Source organism: Dama dama, chromosome 18 (genome assembly GCF_033118175.1).
Source record: "Dama dama isolate Ldn47 chromosome 18, ASM3311817v1, whole genome shotgun sequence".
Taxonomy (NCBI): Eukaryota; Metazoa; Chordata; class Mammalia; order Artiodactyla; family Cervidae; genus Dama; species Dama dama.
In genome coordinates, this window is record NC_083698.1 from 5,118,073 (window position 1) to 5,143,657 (window position 25,585).

Consider the following 25,585-nt stretch of genomic DNA (forward strand, 5'->3'; position numbering starts at 1 on the left):
CTCAAGAACATGCTGGTCATTCTCAGATTTATGCTTTTCCATTCATATTTTAGAGTCAAATATCTGGGTGGGATTTTGATTAAAGTGCTACTGAATTTGTTAATCAATTTGAGTAAAATGGAAATATTTACAATATGAAGTGTTCTTACTGGTGAGTGGTCCTTTATTTCCATTTATTTAGGTCTTCTTGCATGTCCTCCCATGAGCTTTTGTGTCTCTTCATACAAATCTTGCACACCTTTTGTAAGATTTTGTTATGGCCATTCCTAGTGTCCTGTTCCTGTCTGAGTCAGAGCTGATCACTGTCCCTGGGACAGGGAAGAAGCCGCCCAGTTTACCAGCAGGGAGAGAAGCAGGTCCAAGCTCAGACCTGGGGCTTGATGTCTCAAGCCTGCACTGCATCTTCAGGCCACTTCACATCTTCTTGTTTCTTCTTGTTGTTGTTCAGTTGCTCAGTTATGTCCAACTCTTTGTGACCCCATGGACTGCAGAATGCCAGGCTTCCCTGTCCTTCACCATCTCCTGGGGCTAGCTCAAACTGATGTCCACTGAGTCAAAAATTCTTGTTTCTACCTTCCAAATCAATTCAAATCTGTTTATTCTCTTCCCTACAATCTACTCTCCAAGCAACAGTTGGTGGAACATTTAAACCTGAGGAATGACATTTCTCAGCCTCAACGACTTCAGTGCCTGGAAATCCCCTCCAAGAACAGCCAGGCCCCCATGCTGGGGCTCCCTTCTGGGCGGTTCCCTTCACAGGCTTGGCTTCTTTCTGGTCACAGCTGGCCACTGTGGCTTTCTCTCGGCTTCTTCGCGCACCGTCTGCATCCACCCCTGGGCGGCCACACGGCAGGCTCATTTGGCAGTGCCCGGCCTGCCTGGTGAGGGACGCCCTGCTAGGTCACGTGTGCTAGCTGTGTGACCCTGGACAAATTTCGGAGCCTCTCCGGGCCTCCATTTCCTTATTTATAAACTGGGGGTGATGAGCATATTTACCTTCTTATGGGAGTTGTGAGGGACTGAGTGATTCCGTGTGTGGGGGAAAAAAAGCGCCCATACAAGAAACTTTTTAAATGCTAAATATAGTATTACTGCAGTCACTGTGAAACGAAAGGTTTCACTCTGGTCTCAGGGCGCCCTCTCGCAGAGGTCGGTCATCACACCGGGATCCGTCCACTCAGCCTCCACGCTGATACAGGATTCACAAGAGTCTGCGCCGGGCCGGGCTCCCGGCTCAGCGGGCAGCGCGTGCAGATCCCGCTGGAGCCAAGGTTTCCGGCCAACCCGTCCAGCTTTCCCCCTCCCTTCCCGGCCTCTAATCGTGCAGAGCGGGGCCGGGAGACCAGATCCTCCGTAGCTCCTGGCGAGGAGGTTCCGAGCTCAGTCGGCACAGCACCTTGAAGTCTGATGCGCGCACTCTGAGCTGCGCGCAGGGAGGGAGGAAGCTGCGCGGGACGGCCCGGGTTCCTGCAGGCCCCGCCCACAGGCCCGCCCACAAGCCCCGCCCGCCGGCCCAGCCTTGGCCCCGCCCTCCGCCTTGGCCCCAGCCTGCCGGGAACCCAGCAAGGCAGATGCCCCTTTGAGCAGATGCTGTGTCATTAAAGCCAGGGGGGAATGGCTGTCTGTGGTCTGTGCGGAGTTCCCAGCTCCTGGCTGCAGCACATGCCATATGTGTTTATGTTTGTGATGGTGTGTGTGTGTACATGGTTGTGTATGTGTGTACCTGTGTGTATGGCATTTGTATGTATGCCCTGTGTAGTATGTGTGTGCGTGTGTGTGCCTGAGCATGTGTGCCGTGAGAGAGTGGATGGCGGGAGCAGGGGAAGCTGGTGCCCTGCTGGCCTACGTGGGCTCCGGCCAAGGTGGGCTCTGGTCTCAAGCTTAGGTGGGCTCTGGCCCAGGTGGCCCAGGCCCTTGGAACCTAAGCCCGCCTTAACTGAGGAAGGAGCCCTGCTCCATGAGGCCTGGATCAGCCTGCACAGTGAGGTGGGTGAGATGGGAAGCCCAAGTTTGAAGAAATCCCTGATTTGAATGCTGGTCAACTTCAGGGGTAAAAGAACAGGATTCAAATCCTTGCCTGCCTCTTCCGTTTCTCCATCTGGGCTCCTGGGCTGGGCGCTTGCAGCCTCCTGTGGCCAGGGCAGTCCCCTGCACAGCACAGCGGGTCCCAGTGGCCCCCAGCAGGTACCGCACTGACCCAGGGCAAGTTCTCTCACTCGCCTTGCCCAGGCCGGCCTTTCTTTACCCCTTGGAAGAGCCAGGAGCCTTCTGCTGATCAGAGGTTGCCTGCAGAGACCAGGAGAACTGGCCCTGGTCTGGGTCCCGTAAGGGCCCTGGGACCCTGAGCCCCTTGCCTTGTCTTCTTGCCCTCCCCTCTCCCAGGCTCTGCAGGCTCCGCTGTCCCTGGTCCCTGCTCTGCCCTGCGGGACCCTCACGTCCTGCGGAGGGTGGGGAGAGGAGGGCGGGGGGTGGGGGGAGATGCTGCGGAGTAAATAATCAGAGCGAGCTGCTCTGATTGGCTTTGGGGAGGCGGACACTCTGTCTACATAAACGGCAACTGCATCCTCTGTGCCTTTTAACTGTCACCAAGGAGGAGAGAGAGAGGGAGAGAGGGAGAGACAGAGAGCAAGCACCTCGGGCTGCCTGTGAGTACCGCTCTTTGTCCTCGTAGCCTGGGGGACCAGACTCAGAGGGGAAGCCAGTTCCTGGTGCCGGGGCACCTGAAGTTTGGGGATCTTGGGGATTGCAGCTGGGTGGATCTCCTCTGGCCAGCTGGGAGGGGTTCCTCAGCTGTGTGCAGGAGTGGCAGGCTACTGGAACTTTTTGAGAAGATCGGTGCCAATCTAAGCTCCCTCTTTTTGTGTGTGGCATGTCTAAGCAACAAGTGAGATGAAGAATCAGAAACTTCTGATAATTTTTAGCCCATGATCTCTGAGCCATAATAGCAACAGAACAGAGCAAGTAGAAATTATTTCTCAGGCTGGTTCACGGTGCATCTGAAGCACACAGAGGCCAGGAGATGGAGGCCAGGGAGAGAATATGGACACCTCTTGTCCTCTGCTGTGAAGGGCATCCTCCTGCACAATGCTTGTAAAAATCAACTGGGTTCGATGTTTACAAAGGGCTAAGGACACGGCAGGTGGTCATTAATGTGATCTATATTACTAATAATCAAGTAAGTAAACTGCAGGTGTGAAAATGGGGGGATTCTAAAGCTGGTGGGGGAACTGTCTGCTAGGGGTATGTTATTTTCTCCCACTTTCAAGGGAAATTCAAGCAGGCAACTTGGGTTTTCCCCTTCATCCTATTTCTCTCACAGGCTCCAAGAGTTGGGTCTTTACGGTTGATTTCTCATTTAAATAGCAGTGTTTTTCTTCTGAGACAGAACCAAAAACAGAGGGGACTGTTGCCACATAAAAAGCAGCCAGGACAATGGTCACCCTGGAGTGGTTAAGACATAGGCAAGATGAGGAGAATCTGGGTGTTTCTTGAAAAAATCTGTGACGTTCACAGCAGCCTCTCCGTCTCCCCCAGGTCCATGACAGATGGGCTGGCAGTTTGCTTACAATGATGAAAATAAAACAAAATCCCTTTGTGAAAGTGTTAGCCACACAGTTGTGTCCAGCTCTTTGCAACCACATGGACTGTAGTCCACCAGGCTCCTCTGTCCAAGGGCTTCTCCAGGCAAGAACAGGAGTGGGTTGCCATTTCCTTAAACCTCCACGAATTCAAATAAATAGCTGGGCAGTTTATTTATGCACTTTCCCTTTTCATGAAGTTTATTCTGAAGGTTTTACCCTGTTAACTCTTCATCTGAGCCTGGTGGCAAGTTTGGGGAGAGACTGACTCCCTCCATATTTTAGAAAAGCTGTCCTTAGTTTCTCGGATCTCTTCGGCATTTCTGGAGGAGGATGCTTGGGGTGTAGGAGGGCAGTGATTGGCACACGGCCTCAGAGGAAAGGTTAAAAATCCCCCTGTGCTCTGCATGCAGCTAGGTTCCCTGTAAGTAGGGGTGTGGGGGACCCCAGGCCAAAGGGAATTGGATGGTCTTCTGCGCTCACAGACCACGTGGGAAACTGATGAGCTGAGGGGCTTAGTCTAGCCACCTGCTTCCCTGAGCCCACCTCCTCATCTTGAGAGTGGGGATAATTTTGCTGCTTTGCAGAGCTGCTGTGGAGATTTAGGGTAGAGGTGAAGGGCTACCCCCAGTCATGGACGGTCACCATTTGGCACTTGTCAGGGTTTGGAGGAGCTGGGGGAGAAGTGCTTCTGCCAGGTTGTTCAGCCTCTGCCTATTTCTGTTTATGTTGGGACCAGCCCAGGTTGGGGCCCAGTGCCCTGACCTGGAGCGTCTTCTTCTGGTGACCAGGCAGGACCCCAGCCAAGGTGGGAGCCCCTCGGGATGGGCGCTCTGACTCCTCAGGCCGTGTGAGAACGTAGGTGGCAGACAGCCCAGGTGTGTGTGTGGCTGTCCGGCCACCGGGGTCAGGAGGAGGCTGGCTTCAGGGTCAGAAATGCCAGCACAACGGTTCCTCTTACTGGCTCTGTGGCCTTGGAAGGAGCATCCGCCCTTCAGAGCCTCAGCAAAATGGCAGTGTTAACACTGGCCGGGGTGCTGAGAGCGTGAATGATGTACGGCATCCAGTGAGCTCAGCAGAAGGTCAGGCAACACCGATTCCTCTGTTTTCTTGGGACATAGGATGTAGCCACCAAGTGGCAAGTATTCCCAGGATTCGACTTGGGGGAGCCTCAGTTGCAAGCTTCTAAGCGACATGGGCGACAGACCTGCACCCGTGCCCAAGGAGTAAGTGTTCACAGTGAATTTAGAAAGTCAATATTTACTCCTGACCCAGCTTGTGAAAAAAAGTGGAGACTTCATAAAGACTGTGCCAAAGACACTGCCTATATGCACAGTGGCAGGTGGCAGTGTTTATTCTAGCTGGGAAGTCAACATGTATCATAGTCACAGGGCGTCCTGCCTGTTATGAAAAGAAGAAACCAGCGAGAACATTGTCTCAAGTCTATAAAAAATGGCAGAAGGTTGTGACCTTCTATCAATCATTAATGTGACTCCAGGGGAATAAGAGAAGGGGACAGGGTGAAGGATTGAGGAAAAAAATGAGGAAAAAAGCTAAGGTGGAGAAGGTCTAGTCTGACACTAAATTAAAATGGAAACAGAGGAGGAAAGTTGAGATTAAATGACTGATGGTTCTTATGTGAATGTCCTAGAAGAGGAAACAGGAGTGAAAAATCTTAATTTGAAACTGAATGAATGATAAAAAAAAAAAAAATATAGCAGGGATTGTGTGTTCACACCTACCAAATCTGATGGGTGACAATTTTTTTTATTCTAGTTTTTCGGGAAAGAAATTTGGCAACATGCCAAAGAACTGTAAAACTCACATCTTTTGAATCCCATTGGGAATGAGTGTCTTTGAGGGACAAATACAACAAGGGAGAAGTGCTTGGCCCCATGGTGGGTAGCTCACGGCTGCTTTCCCCACATCAGTGCTATTCACAACAGCCAACAACTGTGACACTTTGAAATGGGCAGGTATTGATAAGGTACATATGTGCATGATATTAATGTAATTACACGCAGTGTCATTGGGCTTACAGGGAAAGTAAATGGTAAGAGGCTACTAAATGACACACATGTCCTGACGACAGCTGTTTGAATGGTCTGAGCTCAGGGAGAAATTAGAATACTATTAACTGATTAAATGTCACCGATAAGTCTCTGCTTTTGAAACTGCTTAAACTGTGAGTGTTTCAGCCAGCTTTCTATTCCATCCCAATCCATCTGCAGGAGTGTGAGTGGAAGCAGTATCTTCCCATGAGAGTAAGATTGAAAATCGTGCTGTAAATTTCTTTATGGCTCCTTCTCATAAAGAGTTGCTGGCCAGGAACATACTAAGATGGGGACTGTTCATTAAGCAGGGACTGAATCAGAAACAGATGCGAGATTCTCATGTCAGAGGAGCGAAGCTTTCCCCTCTAAGTTTGATCTACATCCGGGGTGGGCATGCGTTCTCCTCACCCTCCATTTCTCTCCTGCTTCCCTGGCGCTCTGTCTGACCCCGTGATGATCTGACCTGCTTCTTTCCTAACATAAGGATGCATAAATGCCAGACCCAGCCAGCATTCTGAGTCTGAGAATTCCAGTACTGCGTGTCCTGTGCCTGCAGCATCTTGCTGCCTGATTATAAGGGGCTGAACCAAGACTCCAGAGGTCATGGAGCCAGCCGGCAGCTGCCTAGCCGCTTGCAGCAGAGCCAGGACTCACGTTTGTTGCTCTGACCTTAACCCCTGTTCTCTCTACTTCTCATGACTGCTGGGAAGAGGAGCACGGTCTAGGGATGGCAGAATGGAAGACTCTGGTTTTACTAAGTGCAGCAGGGAACCTCTCTAATCCAGACCCAGCTGGCTAGAGAGGAGGTGCCCTTGGGTGTCCAGCCCTGACGGGGGAGAGCCCACTGCCCATCACTCAGGCGTCTGTGGGCTTTCCCCTCTGACAGCAAACTCCCGACGATGTTGCCATGGCATGGACCACAGGAGCGATTGTGTACCCTACTTAGAATCCTATGTAATGCTTAGTGCTGTGCATTTTACAGACTGAAGATGGAGGCTTGGAGGTCCAGCGGCCTGGCCAGAGGCACACCTGCAGCCAAATGTGACAAGCACCTTGTCCCCCTAGTTACCCTGCGTCAGGGACACAACCAGGAGCAGGGAGATGCCCTGGGAGACTGCCTCCTCCTGGCCTCTAGGGAGCATCCAGGAACTCATTCGCAGAAGCTCAGGGAAAAGCTGGTTTTTCAAGTTTCCATTCTGGTGGCTCAAACAGTAAAGCGTCTGCCTACAATGCGGGAGACCCAGGTTTGATCCCTGGGTTGGGAAGATCCCCTGGAAAAGGAAATGGCAACCCACTCCAGGACTCTTGCCTGGAAAATCCCATGGATGGAGGATCCTGGTAGGCTACAGTCCGTGGGGTCACAAAGAGTCAGACACAACTTCACTTTCACTATTCCATTCTATGTATGCACCACATCTTTATCCGTTCATCTGACAATGGATATTTAGGCTGCTTCCGTATCTTGGCTATTGTAAATACTGCTGCAATGAACACTGGGGCTCATGTATCTTTTTGAAACCAGATATTTGCCCAGGAGTGGGATTGAAGGATCATATGGCAGCTCTATCTTTAGTTTTTTTAAGGAACCTCCATACTGTTCTCCAGAGTGTCTGTTCCAATCACATTCCCACTAATATAGTGTAGGAGGATTCCCTTTTTTCCACACCATCTCCAGCATGCATGGTTTGTAATGTTGACCATTTTTAAACCAATGAGAGAGTCCCTACTCCACCAAGAACACCTCAGCTTAGGTAAAGTAATTGTATGAATAGAAGAAAGTGGTAAGAGTGTCTAGAGCGGACAGAGTGCTTGGCGGATTCATGGGCTCTGCCTCAGCTCTGCATTCATACCTGGGAAGACCCTCAACACCTCTTCCTCCTGGAAGATGAGGAACAGTGGCACAGATGTAATAAAGATGCAGCAAGTTAGGACTGCCTTTTTGGGTCTCTGTTCCTATATCTCCCTGTCCCCCTGGGACCCTCACAGGCTGTGTTTCTCCCATTCCAAGGACACCTGGATCCTGGTAGCATTCTGCCAATGAGGGGTGCTGGTGGAAGGTTGAAGGGCAGAGGTACCCACCTCCTTTGTGATGCTGGCCATCTCCTCCATGGTACCAGCTCCATCCGGGTGAGCCTAACAAAGTTGTGGCTTTGCACAAATGACCTGAGTCCCCGCTCCAGGACACAGTCTGCACCCACCGCCTGGCCTTAAGGCCCCTAAATATCTTGCTGCTAACTAGCGTGTTAAGTGGTACAAAAGATGTTAGAGGATTTTTTTTTTTTCCAAACAGATTAACAGATCGCCATCCTTATTGTTAGATAGGTCTCATCGCTAGAGGCTTCCTGACAGTCTTGGCTAGAAGCCTTTCTCCTGTCAGGTTTGTTTATTCTCTTTGTGCCCATAGAGAAGATGATCATCCAAAAGCCAGTCAATTTAGGGGGAGATGAGCCAATTTAGTTTTGCGCCTACTACTCATGTGCTTGAGGTTTTAAAAAAGAGACAAGGCCTCACAGTTCCAGAGGGAGAAGTGTTTTTTGAAACATAAATTATGGTTTGTTTTCCCTGGAATAGTGTTTAAAAAAAAAAAAAGGTAAACACTTTTCTTTTTATACTGATAGAGAAGGAAAGCCAGGAAAGGTTGATTGAAGAGTCCGCTGTCCCAGGGTTTGAAACCAAGACCAAGGTGTGTCTGAATCCACAGTCAGGACCATGGACAGGTGCAAAGCACCTTGGTTCTGGTCCCCTGCCCGGAGGCCTGGGGGTACTTAGACCCTGTGCAGTGGGCGTGGCTGGCCCTGTGTGTTCAGGGCTGGCTGTGCAGTCATAAGCTCTGCACAGGGCCGGCCCAACCCCCACCAGGGAAGAATTGGCTGGAGCCTGCACCCAGTTCTCTCCAAACCAAAGGTAGGATTCCAGGGGCCCAGGAAGGGGAATATTTTCAACTAGGACCACAAGGACTGCTGGGGCCAGAGCAGAGGGTAGCTCAAATCCAAGATGAACTTCTGGGTGCAAGACTGGGGAAACCAGGTCAGTTCTGAACCTGCAGGGTTAAAGGCTCAGCATGAACTGTACATAGGAGTCTGGGAGAAGGGTCAGGATTCCCTGGGGAAAGGGCAAAATGTCTCCTGTTTTTGTGGCAGGTACATGATGAGCTGGTTTATGGTTGTCTTAAAGGTAGAGAGTAGGATCTAATGTGTCAGAGACAACATGTTCAGAGGACAAAAATATTTTCCATTCATTCATTTTTTCGTTCCTCATTCAGAAAACAGTCACAGTACTTACTGTGGTGCAGGGTCTGATTGGTCCTGAGAAACCAAAATAAAGAGTTGAGGACTCTGCTTAGAGAAGCCCGCAGTTAGCAAGGGGTGTCGGTGAAATGATGCAATACAAAAACAAATGGCCTTCAGGTCAGTCAAGAGGCCTGAGGGCCTGCAGAGGGGCTTGTGCGGCCTTGAGCAGGTGGGGCGCACCACAGGCCTGCAGCTGCTATCAGATTATGTCAACAGCCACTATTTCAAGGCCCGGAAAGGCCTCAGTCATAACCTTTATCATCATCTACATCTTCCAGCCAATATTTGCCCAGCTTGAGGGCATGAGATAGCAAACAGCTCCAAAATGAACACAAGATTCTCTATGAGTTTGTATTAAAAGTCTTCTGGAAAAGTCTTTGTGGGAAAGAATTGGCAAATAGAGGATGAAATGATTAGAAAATAATAATCAGATCTTATCTTACAATTTGACTGGGAATATTTCTTTGGAAGGACAAGTTGGTGTGTCTGTCAGTTTATTTTTTCCCGAGATCTCCCATTTGACCATTCATACTCTTGTATTCCCATTAGAAGAGAGTGACTGATACTCCAGGAACCTACGCATCCTTCTGAAGCCTCAGAGGATCCCTGGAGCCTGGAGGGCAAATAGAGGTTGTGTGAATATTTATTCTAAGAAACTTTTTTTAATAGTCTTGCACAAGGAACAAATTACAAAGAAACAGATCCTGAGATCTGACTACATTAGAATTCTTATAAGTCAAGATAAAATTAAAAGCAAAACTAGATCAAATAAAAATGAGGAAAATGTCTGCAAAATATATCACACATAGGGTACAAGTATTTATTATAGGGTGCAAGTATTTATTATATTAGTGCTCTTGCAATTAAATAAGAAAATATCTAACATCCTAGTAGAAAAAAATGTAATGAACAAGCAGTTCATTAAAAAGGAAACCCAAGAAGAGAAATCTCACACCACTATCCAAAGTCATGTGAGAAAACCATTTGTCTTCATAAATCAAAGTAAAATGAAATCATGAAACTTTGCCTGACTGGTGGAGCTTGAAATGTATCTAAAGCCCAGTGTTTGATATTGTGTGGCAAATCTAGAGCTTTTATACAGTCCCTGTGAGCGAGTAATTTGGCAAAAATATTTTCTGGGGGCAAGTCTGGCCATATAACATTAACCAGATGGCCCAGCGGTAAAGAATCCACTTGCCAGTGGACACAGGAGACATAGAGGAGTCTTGGGTTCAACCCCTGGGTTGGGAAGGTCTCCTGGAGGAAGAAATGGCAACTCACTCCAGGATTCTTGTCTGGGCAATCCCATGGACAGAGGAACCTGGCAGGCTATAGTCCATGGGGCAGAGAGTCAGACATGACAGAGTGGCTGAGCACGCACACAAAATATGTATCTCTATAATAGTTCGCTCTAAAGAAATTATAGAATAAGTGCTTTTCTTAAGGAAATTCTGACACAAACCAAACTGGAAAAACAGAAGATTGAGGCTGTGTATTCCAGGGCTCTTTATAGAAAATCTAACAACATGCATTGAACGCGTATTTGGTGCCTCTTTTCCTCAGCTGTTCCCATGTACTTGTCTAATTACCATAAACATTATTTGAGACAGAGCTTTACTATGGTGTTTGCTCTCAGTTGAGCAACACGAGGAAACCTCAGTGGCCTCTATGTCATGCTGTGCAGACTCTTTTGGTTCTTGATCATGCAGGGTTGGCCATTAGGTTACACCAACTGTCCCCACTAATGGAGGTAATAACCAGAGATGAGGTAGATATTCAACCATAGTGACGTACGTTGTGAACGCAGCACATTCACCCTCTGGAACACTATGCAATTGGGAGAAATCAGGCAACAGAAAAGTCTTTACCAACCTGGGAAATGTACTCATAATTACTTCGTGAAAGAAAACAAGCTAGCGAAAAGATCAGCTGTTTGATGCAACTTTGGTTGAACTTGAATCGAGTCAATTTAAAATACGTCAATTTGAAGTATAACCTAGTTTTACTCTATGTGTGACATCGGACATCATCAGAGTTGTTCCAAGTGAAAAATAAATTTAGAAGCCTTCATGCCCAAGGAATTATGAACCTGAAAGTGTACGTATAAGGAAGGCTTCATGGCTTTTCACTAAGAGGCTTTGGAAATTCTGGCCACGATACTTTGGATAAGCTGACCTGCAGCTTATGAAGCACAAAGGTGCAATGGAAACTCAAAGAGTCAGGTTGGTGTTCCTCATGCTATTATTTTAGCCTTTGCTGTTGCTGTAATTTAGAATCGAATCCTATATCATATCCAGTCACTGTCACTCACATGTTCACTCTCTGAAAAATCTATCCCCAGACAGTCATTTGGATGTGGAGGTTTGACCCAGTCACTAACCTTGATGAGGCCTGGAATCTTCCATGGGTGCCTTCTACACTACTCACGGAAAAAATCTGAAAGAGAACCCTGGAGAGAAGGCCAGGAGAGGGGAGGCATCATCAAACTGATTCCCCTTTACAGAGACACTCTCCTCAGCCAGACTCAGTCAGGCCTCTCTGAGCCCTCTCCTGAGTGCAGGTTTGCACCTCAGGGAGCTGACCCCAGCTGTAGCAGAAAATCATGCTAAGTTGGTTTATCAAGAAAGCTTCTCCCCTTGGGATACATTTCAGCTCTTCTTCCTCCACCTGGACACCCAGCCAAACTATTCTTAGTAAAGTACCATCTGCTTCCTAACTCTACCTGTCTTTGGAAATCCCCACTGACCCTTGCTGCATTTGGGAGACAGTCTCCCTCTCCTATTGCAATAGTCTTGAATAAAACCTGTCTTGATATGTTTAACATTAAAATTGTCAAAAAAAAAGAAAAGCAACACAGATGATGGGAAACAATGGAAGCGCTGAGAACATGATCTCAAGATCATCAGCTAGATACAGTGGCTTGTAGAACCATCTCCCAACACTTACTCCCACAGGAAAACTAATCTTGATTTATGAATCTTTGAACTATTAGAATTAAGAAATGCATCCATGACTTAGCATACAATTGTCTCTTATAAGAAACAATGTGGAAGGGGGTGTGCCAGAATTTTTGAGTGGTGGGATTCTAGGTGAATATTTTTCTTTCTTTGTGTGGCCCACATTTCTAGTTTGGAAAATGTAGTCCATGCTTACTATTCATAGATTTTCTATATGCAGGTGCAACTGTTTTCAACAATTCATTTGTATTATTAATCGCCACAATGGTGCCTTCATGATCATTCTTGGGCACACATACATAGCAGGATAGAAAATTTAAGTTGCCCAAGGTGCTTGTTGCCAGCAGAATCTGATAAGGCAATGCTCTGCCTAGTTGCTTCAGCAAGTGGCCTATTTACTGCTGCATCTTCATGTTATTCTCGTTTATCTGACTATTAAAAATGGCTCCCAAATATAGTGCTGGCGTGCATTCCAGGGGCCCTACATGCAAGAAGGCTGTGATGTGCCTTAGGGAGAAAACACGTGTATTAGGTAAGCGACATTCATGAGTGAGAAGGTTGTTGGCCAGAAGTTCAAAGTTCATGGGGCCAAGGTGTATTAAATAAAGTGTATTTAAAAGGAAATGGGGCTTCCCAGGTGGTGCTACTGGTAAAGAACCTGCCTGCCAATGCAGGTGACATGAAGACATGGGTTTGATTCCTGGGTGGGGAAGATCCCCTGGAAAAGAAAATGGCAATCCACTCCAATATTCTTGCCAGGAGAATCCCATGGACAGAGGAGCCTGGTGGGCTATAGTCCATAGGATAGCAAAGAGTCCAACACAACTGAAGTGACTTACCATGCATACATGTCTGATTTCAAATGGCAAATGTTAATATCTCTAGACAACAGTAGTAGGATTCAATAGGCCTGGTTACAAATCAAAGCTAATTCCAGCTTTCTTGGGGCTTCCTTGGAGGCTCAGATGGTAAAGAATCTTCATGCAATGTGGAAGACCTCAGTTCAATCCCTGGGTTGGGAAGATCCCCTGGAGAAGGGAATGGCTGCCCACTCTTGCCAGTAGAATTCCATGGACAGTGTAGCCTGGCAGGCTATAGTCCTTGGGGTCTCAAAGAGTCGGACACAACTGAGCGACTAACACACGAAAGGGCACAGAAAAAAGATTATGTATTGATTGATTGGTGACAATGTGACCAGAAACGTAGCCTTGCATTTCCCCTGGGAAAGGTCCCATGAGCTAATTCAGAGCTCATGGATTCTTTATGGAATGTTACCACCACAGAGGACCAGGGTCACTTGGATGTTATTATGTGATGAGGAAAGGAGCAGGTTGTATGCAGAGGTGTGTTTCCCTCTATTGATGGAGTCAAGATATAGAAACAAGACTTGCTGATGAGGTTATCTGATTCAGGCTCTGCTCATGCTGGACACAGGCCACGTGACTGCCTTTCTACCTTCCGGAAAGATCAGCATGGTCATCTGCTTTTCTCAGATAAAGAGAGACCCAGAGAGTCTCTGTCCCACAGCCCACGAAGAATAAGGCACGATTTGGAAACCAAGGCTTGTTATTAAAGTTGGGATGGACCCTGGAAATAGATGTGTGCCTGGTCCATTTCATGATACAGACCGAAAAAGAAACGAGATGGAGACGTGGCATTGTCTTTAGCTGAGTAGCTGGTGAATAGTAGAATAAGTACTTTGCTACAGTCTGCAAATCCAGGGTTACTTCTACCCCATCTGGACATGGCAAAGTGTTCCTGACTCGGAGTCTGGGTGGACTCTGGGGTGTTTGGTTCCCCGCCCAGGCCGCCCCAGTGGTCATCTTGGACCGCTCCACTACAAGTGAGGCATCCTCACATCTGCAACTGACTTCTTTTCTCTCTGTGCAGCTTTTGCGTCTGAGGAGGGCGGTCACCATGAATGCAAGTGAGTTTCGCAGGAGGGGGAAGGAAATGGTGGATTACGTGGCTGACTACCTGGAAGGCATCGAGGGGCGCCAGGTGTTTCCGGATGTGGATCCAGGCTACCTGCGCCGCCTGATCCCCACCACCGCCCCGCAGGAGCCAGAGACATTTGAGGACATCATTAAGGATGTCGAGAAGATCATCATGCCAGGGGTAAGCCTATATCCATGGTTGAAGCAGGGGAGGGCAGGTATTCGTTTAGTACCTGTTGGGTGTCAGGCAATTCACTTGCATTATTGCACCTAATCCTCACAGTCATTTTCTTGGGGAGAAACTTTGTTATTTCTCTTTTATAGCTGAGACCACTGAAGCCCAGAGAGGCTGAGTGATCTGCCTAAGGTCACACAGCTAGTAAGTGATGGAATCAGGACTGCAATCCAGATCGTGTGGGCTCCAAAGGGTGTGACGATGATTTCCCTCTGGCCCCCTAGGCTGTTACTGAGCCAGCCTGGGTCCACTGGCCCCTGTGCAGTAAAGCTAACCAGCTGATACCAGGTTGTGGTGAAGGATAGGGCGGTATTTATCTCAGGTATCCAGCAAGGAGTCCAGGACAGCTAACATTCGAAACACCCGAACTCCTGGTGGGTTTCTTCTGGAAAGCATTTTTAAAGTCTCAGGGTAGTGATCAGCTCCTCCTCTTATTGGTTGATGGTGAGGTCACGGGGTGGGATCACAGGGGTTCACATGATCAATCCTCAGGTGCCAAGAGGCTGCGAGCTATGTGCTCATGGTCATCAAGTAGTTAATTTCTTTCATGTGGTGGGGGTTTTTATCATCTGTAAAACAACTCAGGAAGTGCACGTCAGATACTATTATCTGGGTACTGCAGAGAGGAGCCAGCTCAGAGGCTACGGGGGAGGGGTCTGTTCCCGGGAAAGCCCCATAGGGTCCGGCTCGGTTACAAGGTCAGTCCCCTGCCCTGAGACCCTGGGACGTGAGACAGATAGTTAGCTTCAAAGAAGTTAATTTCAGCAGAGGGGCGATCAGTGTGTGGAAAAAAGGTTTCCTTTATTTTATCTGAGAGTGGGCTGCGAGCTGCTGAGACTGCGCGGCGTGGACCACCAAAGTGGGCCTCTTTGTCTGTGGTCCATGAGCCTGGCCGTGGGGTGCACCCGGGGCTGCAGACAGATGTGGGGAGCACCCAGGACAGTCGTCTCCCAAGAGTCACTTGGAGGGAAGCAGACAGCTCAAATTCAAAGGCGACTCCACTGCAGCTTCATGCTTGCATGGTGAGATTTTCCTTGGACTCACCTGAAGGCATGTTCACTGGTGTGGTGAGGGGTCTCAGACCCTCAGCCTCACCCCCTCAGCTCTAGTCAGGAGCCCAGGTTCTGGAATTTCAGACCCTGACACTCAGGGTGAGGCGCCCCCACCCATGGGGTTCCTGATGGGTCCCCTAAGCCCAGGGCGCCTCCCCAATCTCCTCCTCCCAGGAGTTCCTGTGATATTTGCGCTTTGAGCAAAGAGCAGGATTCTGGTTCTCACCGGCCCAGAGGTTGTGCAAATGTGACAAGCTGCTCAGCACGAAATCCCTCCCGGGAGTGCGGTTAAATGTCAGACCCAGGGCTGTCCCAGCCGCTCTGCAGCGGCAGATCCCACCGCTGACAGCTTGGACAGGTGCATCCTCTTCTCATGGGGCGAAGGTTGGGCACCCAAGGTCAAGGTTCCCGCAGATTCGGATCCTGGGAGGTTCTGATCCCGGCCTTTCTTCCATGCGGAGGGTCCACCCTTTCCAGATCACCCAGCCCCTTACCTCCCACAGGCCCCACCTCCAGGCACCTTCTCCCAGGGTTTCCATGAGACTGCCAAGCCCAGAAGTTTCTGCTCTATAAACTGGGAATGGATTGGACAGGAGAGGGAGGAAGCTGCAGTAGGCAGCTGAGGAAACCTCAAAAATCAGATCTCTCTTTTTTCCCTTTTTGGATATAGACTATTTTTTGGAGCAGTTTTAGAAAAAGCAATCTCATGACACAAAGAGATGGGATCTCAGGGGCAGCCCCCTTGCTGACACTTCTGGCCAGAAGTTAGAACAAGGTTTTTCTATGAACAGACTTGACTCTCTGTGGCACACCCGAGCGCCCTGGCCCCCTGCCTGCAGGGCTGCCCCCCAGCCCCAAGTGACTGCCCGTGTCCCACACAGGTGACCCACTGGCACAGTCCCTACTTCTTCGCCTACTTCCCCACGGCCAGCTCGTACCCGGCCATGCTCGCGGACATGCTGTGTGGGGCCATCGGCTGCATCGGCTTCTCCTGGGTGAGTGTTGGGAGGGGGGTGTCCTGGGGTTCCCACATGGGACATGCGGCCAGGACTCGGGCAGTGAGCAGGTGGGAAGGAGAGGGATGTGGGTCTGGGCAGAGGGGGCCTCGCGTGGGAATTTGGAGTTTGGGGAAGCAGAGGGGGAGACTGTCCACATCCGAAAGCCAGCTCTGCACAGCGGTGTGTTTAGAGGTGCTTGGTTTCAATTCAAACCACAGTAGAGGCCCTGGAGCTTCTGCAGCCCGAGCCTGGGGACCTGTATGTCTTCCAAGCAGAACAAGGGGTTTCTAGACCATCTGCAGTTTGAGAAACATGACTGCCCTGGTCCCACCCTCTCTGTTCTCAGCCATGGATGCTGTCCCAAGAAGGAGCCCAGCCCAACACAAGTGCTGCTGCCAAGAGCAGGGATCGGCCCTGCCTCCACACCAACCCCAGGGCACCTTTATATACAATGGAATATTACTCAGCTGTAAAAAAGAAGGCAGTAATGCCTTCGTACTAAGTGAAGTAAGGCAGACAGACAAAGACAGGCATCATATGATATCATCATCATATCCTCTTATGATATCATAGAATATTGCTTATAGGTAGAATCTTAAAAATGGTACACATGATCTTATTTACAAAACAGAACTAGAATCACAAACATAGAAAACAAACTTGTGTTTACCAGGGGGTGAGGTGGGGGAGGAATAAATTAGGAGCTGGGGATTAACATATATACACTATAATAAAGTGGATAGCTAATAAGAACCTGCTACATAACACAGGGAACACTTCAACATTCCGTAATGACCCATACGGGAATAAAATCTAAAGAAGAGGGCATATAGGTATACATGTAACTGATTATCTTGCTGTATGCCAGAAACTAACACCACATTCTAAATCAACTATGCTCCAATGAACACTATTTTATAAAAAGGCCTAGAGAGATCCCAGCCCCGCACCACAGTAAATATTCCTGGCTTCCCTTATGCAGAGTGCTCCAAAGTAGGGCCTCCTGCTGACTGTGTTAGGGACCCCAGGGCCTCCTGCTGATCGTGTGAGGGACCCCAGGGCCTCCTGCTGATCATATGAGGGACCCCAGGGCCACCTGCTGACCATATGAGGGACCCCAGGGCCACCTGCTGACCATATGAGGGACCCCAGGGCCACCTGCTGACCATATGAGGGACCCCAGGGCCTCGAGCTGACAGTGTGAGGGACCCCAGGGCCGCCTGCTGACCATATGAGGGACCCCAGGGCCTCGAGCTGACCGTGTGAGGGACCCCAGGGCCTCCTGCTGACCATGTGAGGGACCCCAGGGCCTCCTGCTGACCGTGTGAGGGACCCCAGGGCCTCCAGCTGACCGTGTGAGGGACCCCAGGGCCGCCTGCTGACCGTGTGAGGGACCCCAGGGCCGCCTGCTGACCGTGTGAGGGACCCCAGGGCCTCCAGCTGACCGTGTGAGGGACCCCAGGGCCTCCAGCTGACCGTGTGAGGGACCCCAGGGCCTCCTGCTGACCATATGAGGGACCCCAGGGCCGCCTGCTGACCATATGAGGGACCCCAGGGCCTCCTGGTGACCGTGTGAGGGACCCCAGGGCCGCCTGCTGACCACGTGAGGGACCCCAGGGCCTCCTGCTGACCGCGTGAGGGACCCCAGGGCCTCCTGCTGACCGTGTGAGGGACCCCAGGGCCTCCTGGTGACCGTGTGAGGGACCCCAGGGCCTCCTGCTGACCGTGTGAGGGACCCCAGGGCCTCCTGCTGACCATATGAGGGACCCCAGGGCCGCCTGCTGACCGTGTGAGGGACCCCAGGGCCTCCTGGTGACCGTGTGAGGGACCCCAGTGCTGCCCATATTTGAGGGCCCCTCTCCAGGGTCTGCTCTCGGCCTTCTGGGCCCAGGGTGCCCTGCTTGCTTGTGCAAAGTAGCTGAGCACTCGTAACTCCTGAATCGTGCTGAGTAACGGCCTCAGGCACCAAGAAGGTGTGAGTTCCTGAACGCCCGAGGTGCGGCGCCCCCACCACCCCGACCCCCGGCTCCGGCCCCTCCCTCATTGCTCCTCTCTAGCCTGGGGTCCAGGGTTGCTGGGGAAGGAAGCCTCAGCGCCCCAGAGGCAGACTTGGAGGGTCAGCCCTCAGCTCTTGCCTTAGTTGCAGGGATTTCTCTTTGGAACAGCAGCCTGGGTGCTGCCCATGTGGCCTCGGGGACCCTCAGAGCACATGTCTTCTAAAGCATGTTCTTACATCAGACAGGACAGCAGACTCCACTCGGACTCCAATCCAGAGCCCCTGTCCCTCCGGGTCTGTTCCTCTGAGGATGGCCTGGTGCCCTGGGGCCTTGGAGGGCTGCCTCACTGTCCCTAAGAGGCACTGGCCGAGCCCTGGGCTCTGAGCAGTGGGGCAGGTTCCCATGCCTGGAGAGGGGCTTGGCCAGGATGGGATGGGGGACCCTCTGGGTGGTGCTGCCCCACAGTATGAGGGGAACTGGGGCACGCGTGAGGGCACCCAGAGCACCACAGTGAGACCCAGATGGTTGGAGAGGCTGGTCCACCTGCAGCTGGGGCCTGTGGCCAGCTCACCCCCTCCCGAGCACAGGAGAACCATCCCCAGAGCTTGGAAGGCAAGATGAGAGACTAGGGGGTTCCCGGGGCTTCACCCCCTCCACGCAGCCCATCTCATTCCTCGTGCTGTGATTGTGGACCGGGGTCCACCAGAGAGCCTTACTAGGTCCTTCTATAAACAAACGGATGGCTGAATGAGGAAGCTGGCCTGGGCACAGGGCGGCTGTGGGCCAGGTCATCGCAGAGGTCGGTGCCTTCCTGCCCTGCATTCCTCCCAAGTCATGGCTGCAGACCATGTTTGAAACTTTGGGAGATGTTTGAATAGCACCTGGGATCGGGCAATTTTAATCTAGAGGTCACTGAATGAATAAAGCCTGCTGTTGCTCCTGAAATTCAGCCAGACCTAGGCCCTTGTTCTGGCACCAGCCCCTAAAGGTTTATGATGGAGAAGCCATGGAGGGCAGAGGTAATGATGCGTCCAGGACCTGAACCTTTGGGTGAGGCAGGTAGAGACTTGCAAACCCCGTGCAGAGAACATGGACTTCCAGCAGCCAACCTGGGCCCCAGGGAGCATGGCTCCTTCATGGTTCTCCAGGGGCCAGATGAAAGTGGAAGGTTATGGGTGCCAGCTCTCAGCACCAAGCCCTGCAAGTGGCCCTTGGTGATAACTTGGGGCTGCTGGGGGGAGGGGTCCAGCTGCTTCTCCAGAAACTCCACCATGTGCAAGCCCACCTTCAAAGTGAGTCCCATCCAGGGATGGGCCTCTTAATGTTCGAAACCTTTTGCTAAATTGATCAAGGGCAGTAAGGAAGATGCTTGTCATACCCCTGAATCCCAAGCTGGCAGGAAGCTGAGGGCAGCCGCCTGTGATTCATCCTTTCCTCCTGCCCACAGGCTGCCAGCCCGGCGTGCACGGAGCTAGAGACGGTGATGATGGACTGGCTGGGGAAGATGCTGCAGCTGCCCGAGGCGTTTCTGGCTGGAGAAGCTGGAGAAGGGGGCGGGGTGATCCAGGTAAGGTGGAGAGGGGGGGGGGTCTGGATTCTGGGGTGCAGGTGGGCAAGAGGCCCGCAAGCCTCTTGGGTCCTCATGTTTCTTTTGGAGAATGAGCAGAGCAGAGCCCTAGGAAAGCTCTGCATCTGGTTTGTCTCCCCAGCCATCTCTCACTCCCAGGCCCCTGTTTACGTGGGCAGCATGGCAGCTGTCGCTTGGCTGGTGCATAAAAGTAAACACAACAGTGGAGACGTGTGTGGGTCCCCATTGCTTGTCCACATACCAGAGTGCTTCCCAGGCCCAAACTTAATTTTCACAACAGCAGTCTGCTTAGGGACCATTTCTCAACCCCTGTTTCACAGGCGAGGAAACTAGGGCTCAGAGCAGTCAGGTAGCTTGCCCATCGATTCCCAGTGGGTAAGTTCTAGAGCTAGGGTCTGAGTCCACACCCATCTGACCACAGAGCCACAATCTGACCACCACGCAGGGCCATCTTCAGTGGCAGCTGTGACCAAGTGCTGCAGAGCTGTACCCACGGGAGCCTGCCATTCACCTAAAGATGCTGCCTTTGCTATGTGATGATTAAATTTATTCTTCATCTAACACACCCCTTTGAGAGTGTCTACATGCCGGACTGTGCGTCAGGGGACAGGACACAGATGACAGGCACAGCGGAGCATCTATGGCACAAACGCCACTAAGGAATCTAGGAGCTCTTGGCTGTTTTCTCTCCTAGAAGCGAAGAGGGACACCAATCAACCCATCGCCCTCACAGGGAATGCACCCTCTACTTTGGGGTAAAGAAGAATTTCCTCTTTCAGATATCATCTTCTCAAAGGTTCTGAGAATCAGTCACAGCAGCTGTGTTTGTGTCCACTCGGTTGATGGGAACTGAGGCCCAGATGCCTCAGTGTGAGGTCACCTGCTGGCATGGCCAGAGGAGATGGGGGGCAAGCCCCCGTCTCCAGGCTCGAGACTGCTCAACTGAGCGAGCTTTTTAAATGCTAGTGTGCTAATCTGCTGACTAACCCTATTATTTTACAGTTCTTTCTGGTGGGAGCCTGAGGCTCTCATAGCTAAAATCAGGGCTGACCCCTTATAAGTCCTAAGCAAGACTCTGTCCTTGCCTCTTCTAGTTTCTAGGAGTTCCCCACATTCCTATGCCATGGCACCTTGTCTGTCTGCAAAGTAGCTGTATCGCATCTCTCTGACCCTTCTTTCAGGTCACCTCTCCTCTGACCACAAATGAGAAAGCCTCTTCACTTTTCAGGACCCACGAGATTAGATAGAGTCCATCCAGATAATCCACGATAACCCCCTTCCCCTCCTGTCAAGGTTCTTAACTTAATCACACTAGCAGGGTCCCTCTTCCAAATACAGTGGGGAGTCTCAGTTTCCAGGATGAAAGCATGACATCTTTTATTCTCCCAAACAAAACCAGTGCGGATCAGCATCACGGAGGGAGGGAAGTCTCACTTCTACCCTTACAGATTTGGGTCAACAAGTCTTAGGTGGGTCCAAGAATAAGCATTCTAACCTGCATGTCAGGTCATCCTGATGCTGCCTTCATGTCATCTCATCTGGAGAGGTTGAAATACTCTTCGATAAACAAGCCTTGTGGCATGACCCAGGGCTGACTTTTCTGTGACCTATAGCCTGCTTATTCTCTCAAAATAACTCTTTCGCCAGATCTCTTTCTGATGGTTGTGATGGGATGGCTGATGTGATGATGGGCAGTGAGACATGGCATATTCACAGGACTGGTGTTAGTGGCAGACAGTTTTATTTTTTTCATAAGAGATATGATATAGGCTGATTGTATTGGAGTCCTGGCTGTGATGCTCATATTCACATAAAGGAGATGGCCAGGACAAGAGTTTTGATAATGAAGTTGACTGTGCATCATTCCGGCAGGTTGGGATTATTGAATGCTCCCAAGATTAGGATGGTCGTGAAAATGTTTGCAGTGATGATATTGGCAGATTCTGCTAGGGAAAAACAGGACGAACGGACCTGCTGCATGCCCCGCTAAAGCCAGAGGAGAATTCTCCTTCTGTCAGCTCAACTGGGGCCCTGTGGTTTCTGCCAATGTGGAGATAAAGCATATCCTGGCTCAGGGTCAGGATGGGACAATCAGTCACAGATGCTCTTGTGACAGGATTATGGTTGAGAGTGTCACCAAACCATTTATTAGCAGGACTGATGAGAGAATTGCTGGGTCACTCTACATAAAACCATCTGTCTCCTGCCCAGCCTGGCCAAGCTCAACCACGCTCCCTCGTCCCCTCCTGCCTTGCCTCTCTGCGTATAGCACGTTCCCTCCTGCAACAGCCCTTCTGAGTGGTGGCTGATGGAAATGAACCCTTCACTCCGCGTAAGCAAAGCTTTAATACGGTGCCGTGAAAGGGACTTAGACACGGCGGCAACAGTGACTTTGCTCACAGTGGCAAACATTGCGGCCACCTTGGACAGTTTTCTGTTGGTCAAGGTAATGCTGCCCGGGGCAACCTGCGGAAAACCACACACAAAGGTCTGAGCTCCGAGCCGCTTCCAGCCTGGGGAAGGGGCTGCTACCCGCAGCCCCGGTCTATGCCCCTTCAGCTGCACCTCCCCTTGCTGGGGGTCGGGTGGCTTTCAGCTCCCAACTCTCGGGAGCTCCACTGCAAGCAAAGAACAGGGCCAGAGAGAGGCAGGCTGCCGTGGGGACCTAGGTGGTGAATTCTGTTCCACTGGATTCCAGCCCTGCAGGTGATCTGACACTTCATGACAAGATGGACCCTTGTGGTAGACTTACTTTTTCTTTCTGAGTCCACGGTTTTTGTCAAGATACACTTTTTCCATTTGTGCTATTCATTTTGACCCCATGTCCCAGCATCTGGGAAGCCCAGTTAATCTGAGACTCAGCTCTTCCCTCACCCAGGGACGTTCTCCTCCCACTATAATTTAGTCATTGTCTCTGGGCCCCTTATACTCTGTTTTTGAGGAACTTTAGCTTTCCACAGTTTGGGTAACTCTTCCATAATTTTCCATTTTTATTTGGCATTTTCCTTTTTTTTTTTTTTTTTTTGGTCATTTTCTCCTCTGTATTTTGGGGGAATTGCTCGTGGTTTTTTCTATATCGCTGTCTCCATTTTTCATACCGTTGATTGATCACCTTCAGTGTCAGTTCTGGCTCTGCTATTCAACTTAAAAGCATCATCTCCTTTCCACTAATGAAAACTAGACATCCATTAGATAAATGGAAGAGATGCAGAAACATTTTGGGGCAGCTTCCTCCCAGTGTTATTTCAAAATCTGTGTGTGTGTGTGTACATACATACATACACAATATAAACAAGATTGGGATAATACAACACGTCAGGTAGATTTCCTATGTGGTGTTTGACTTACCGCTTTGTTGTGGGCTTTTCCCAGCGTGTATTTATTTTATCTGTAAACAGTTCTGGCCGTGCCTGATCTTCCTTGTTGCCCACGGGCTGCGGCGAGCAGGGGCTCCTCTCTAATTGCGATTCGAAGGCTCATTGCGGTGGCTTCTCTTGTTGCGGAGACTGGGCTCTAGGGACCAGGCTTGGCAGTTGAGGCAAACAGGCTCAATTGTCCTGCATGTGGAGTCTTTCCAGACCAGGGATTGAACCCGTGTCCCCTGATGGCAGGTGGACCACCAGGGAAGTCCTCCTATTGTTTAGTCTTTGAGAATATTATTATTGCATGATTTTCTCTTTTTTTTAAATTAAGTATGGTATGTTTAACATGTATGATCTCCTTCCGTTTGCATGACTTTCCATGGTGTCACAATTTAAATAGAATATGTATATAAATATATATAGTATCACATCTTTCACTCATAAATCATATTTCAAAGTGCCCTGTAGGGTGAAGGTCAACAGTCTCCTAAGAGGATCTCCAGCTCTCTACTGAGGCTCACCTGGTTGAGTCCATATTCACCATGAATGCTCCAGCTCCACCAAAAATCAAAAACAAACAAAAATTTTAAAAGAGAGGTTTTCTGGGTCACTGGAGATCATGACTAAAACAGTTTCATGTTTAATTCTTGTCAGTAGCCCGAGCTGATTTCTCTTGTTTGATACTATTAAAAAATCTTACAGATACCTCATCATCCAAGGCAAGTGTATCATAATAATAGCAACTTTGTATTGAACACCCACTCTGAGTTAGGCTGTGTTTTAGCTTTATTTCTTCTGTTTTCTGTGTTCATTTCTCAACCTCCAAATATTTATGAGGATTGGGTTATCAACAATCCAAGGCCCAGAAACATAGTGCATGGGGCCCCGGGGCTTGAGCTAATTTGAGGCGAAGCTGGTGCTCGTGTGAGCTGGATACCAGGGTGTCCCACTAGCCTGTCCCTGGCCCTCGGCTGGGGTGTGAGTGTCCAGAGATGGGCATGCTGCCATGGGCTTCATCTTTAAATTACTTTTTCCTTTAAAGACATTTGCATTTTCCAGAAACAGCAGAAGACCAGGCATTTGTTTGGGACTAATTCTGACATCTCTCAGCCCAGGACTCAATACACCCCGCCTTGGAGCCCTGTCCACCCAGTTTGCTCAAGGAAAGCAGTCGATCAGTCGATCGTGTCTGTGTTTGAGGCAGGAAGCCCACCCTTCCCTCTGACAAGGCTGATTGTCTCTAATTTGCAAGGGCCTAGAGTGCCTGAGCCTGGTGACAGCCGGGGGGCCCTCAGATGCGGGGGATGCTGGCCCCTCAGAGCCATAATCACAGCTGCCAGGCGTCGGCCCTGTGATGGGTGTCTGCGTCAAATGGCAAATCATCCTTTAGCTGGACAAACAGGGCCATGGAAATAGTCTCTTAATTGGGTCTGAAAGCGCTTGTGGAAGAAAAGCCAATTTCGTGCTGTGTGTGGGGTGACACTTGAAAACCAAGAAAATGAAAGGATGTTCCTGCTCCAGCATCAGCAGCCAGTGGCAATGCTCACGCAGTTCTTTCTCCCTTGCCGCAGCCTCACCATGGCAACCTTTGTCTGCAGCAGGAAAACAGAGGTATCATTACTGCTCTCTGTGCAAGACCAGGCGCCCTGTCCCTTCCTTGGCCCAAACCTGCTTCCAGCAGAGGCCAGAGACCCACTTGTCCCACTGCCCCTGTCGCCAAGCTGTTACCCAGTCCAAACCCACTCTGCTTTCTGCACTACGGGCCAATTAACTGACAGATATGGTGTTGAGGCAAGGAATATGTATTGGTAAAGCTGGCTGGCCAAGAAGATGGAAGAGTAATGTCTCAGCCTTCTTGTTGCGGGTCTGGATGCCAAGTTCTTTTATAGAACAGAGAGGGAGAGGAGTTGAGGAAGCAAAGTAAAACAAAACAAAACAATCTTGCAATTACCTCCTGGAATGGCAAGCCTCAGGCAGGGGATGCATTAATTTCTTCCTTCCCAGGTGGTTCAGTGGTAAAAGAATCTGCCTGCCAATTCAGGAGATGCAGGAGTCACTGGTTTGATCCCTGGGTTGGGAAGATTCCCCTGGAGAAGGAAATGGCAACCCACTCTAGTATTCTTGCCTGGAGAATCCCATGGACCGAGGAGCCTGGTGGGCCACGGTCCATGGGGTTGTGAACAGGGGACAAAAGTGAGCGACTGAGCACCCCCATCCACAGGTGGACAGGGTCTGAACAAAGGCACTTTGCTTTAACACTCATGCAGGAGGGCAGGGTTCCCTGGGGTAGGTCATTATGCATACACAGTATCCTTTTAGTGAAAAAAAGCAATGGGAAGCAAAGGTTAAAGAAAGAAACAGATTTCCTACAATGAAGCCATGCCTCCTCCAGCCATTGCACTTATGGATGCTTGGCTGACAGTTTTTTATTGGGCATATTTTTGAAGAATCGCTTTTTGTTGCCTGAGGAAGGGGGTTTTCTTTCAAGGCATGGACAGCGTCTAAAGGAAAACCCATTGTGAACTGCTGTGGTGATT

At 50.1% G+C, this 25,585-nt stretch overlaps 1 protein-coding gene across 4 annotated transcripts in view; it reads left to right on the forward strand.

Moving 5' to 3' along the window:
• DDC (dopa decarboxylase) overlaps window positions 1-25,585 on the forward strand; it is an 88,653-nt gene that overhangs the window by 4,808 nt on the left and 58,260 nt on the right. Inside the window, exons 1-4 of one of the 4 annotated variants that reach the window (XM_061164825.1) lie at window positions 2,555-2,645; window positions 13,770-13,997; window positions 15,985-16,098; window positions 19,546-19,665. In XM_061164825.1, coding sequence (XP_061020808.1) covers window positions 13,797-13,997; window positions 15,985-16,098; window positions 19,546-19,665 — 435 coding nt within the window. In that variant the 5' untranslated portion in view covers window positions 2,555-2,645; window positions 13,770-13,796. Of the gene's footprint in view, window positions 1-2,554; window positions 2,646-13,432; window positions 13,558-13,769; window positions 13,998-15,984; window positions 16,099-19,545; window positions 19,666-25,585 lie in introns of those variants that run through there. The other 3 variants (XM_061164822.1, XM_061164824.1, XM_061164826.1) reach the window with 3 other exon arrangements.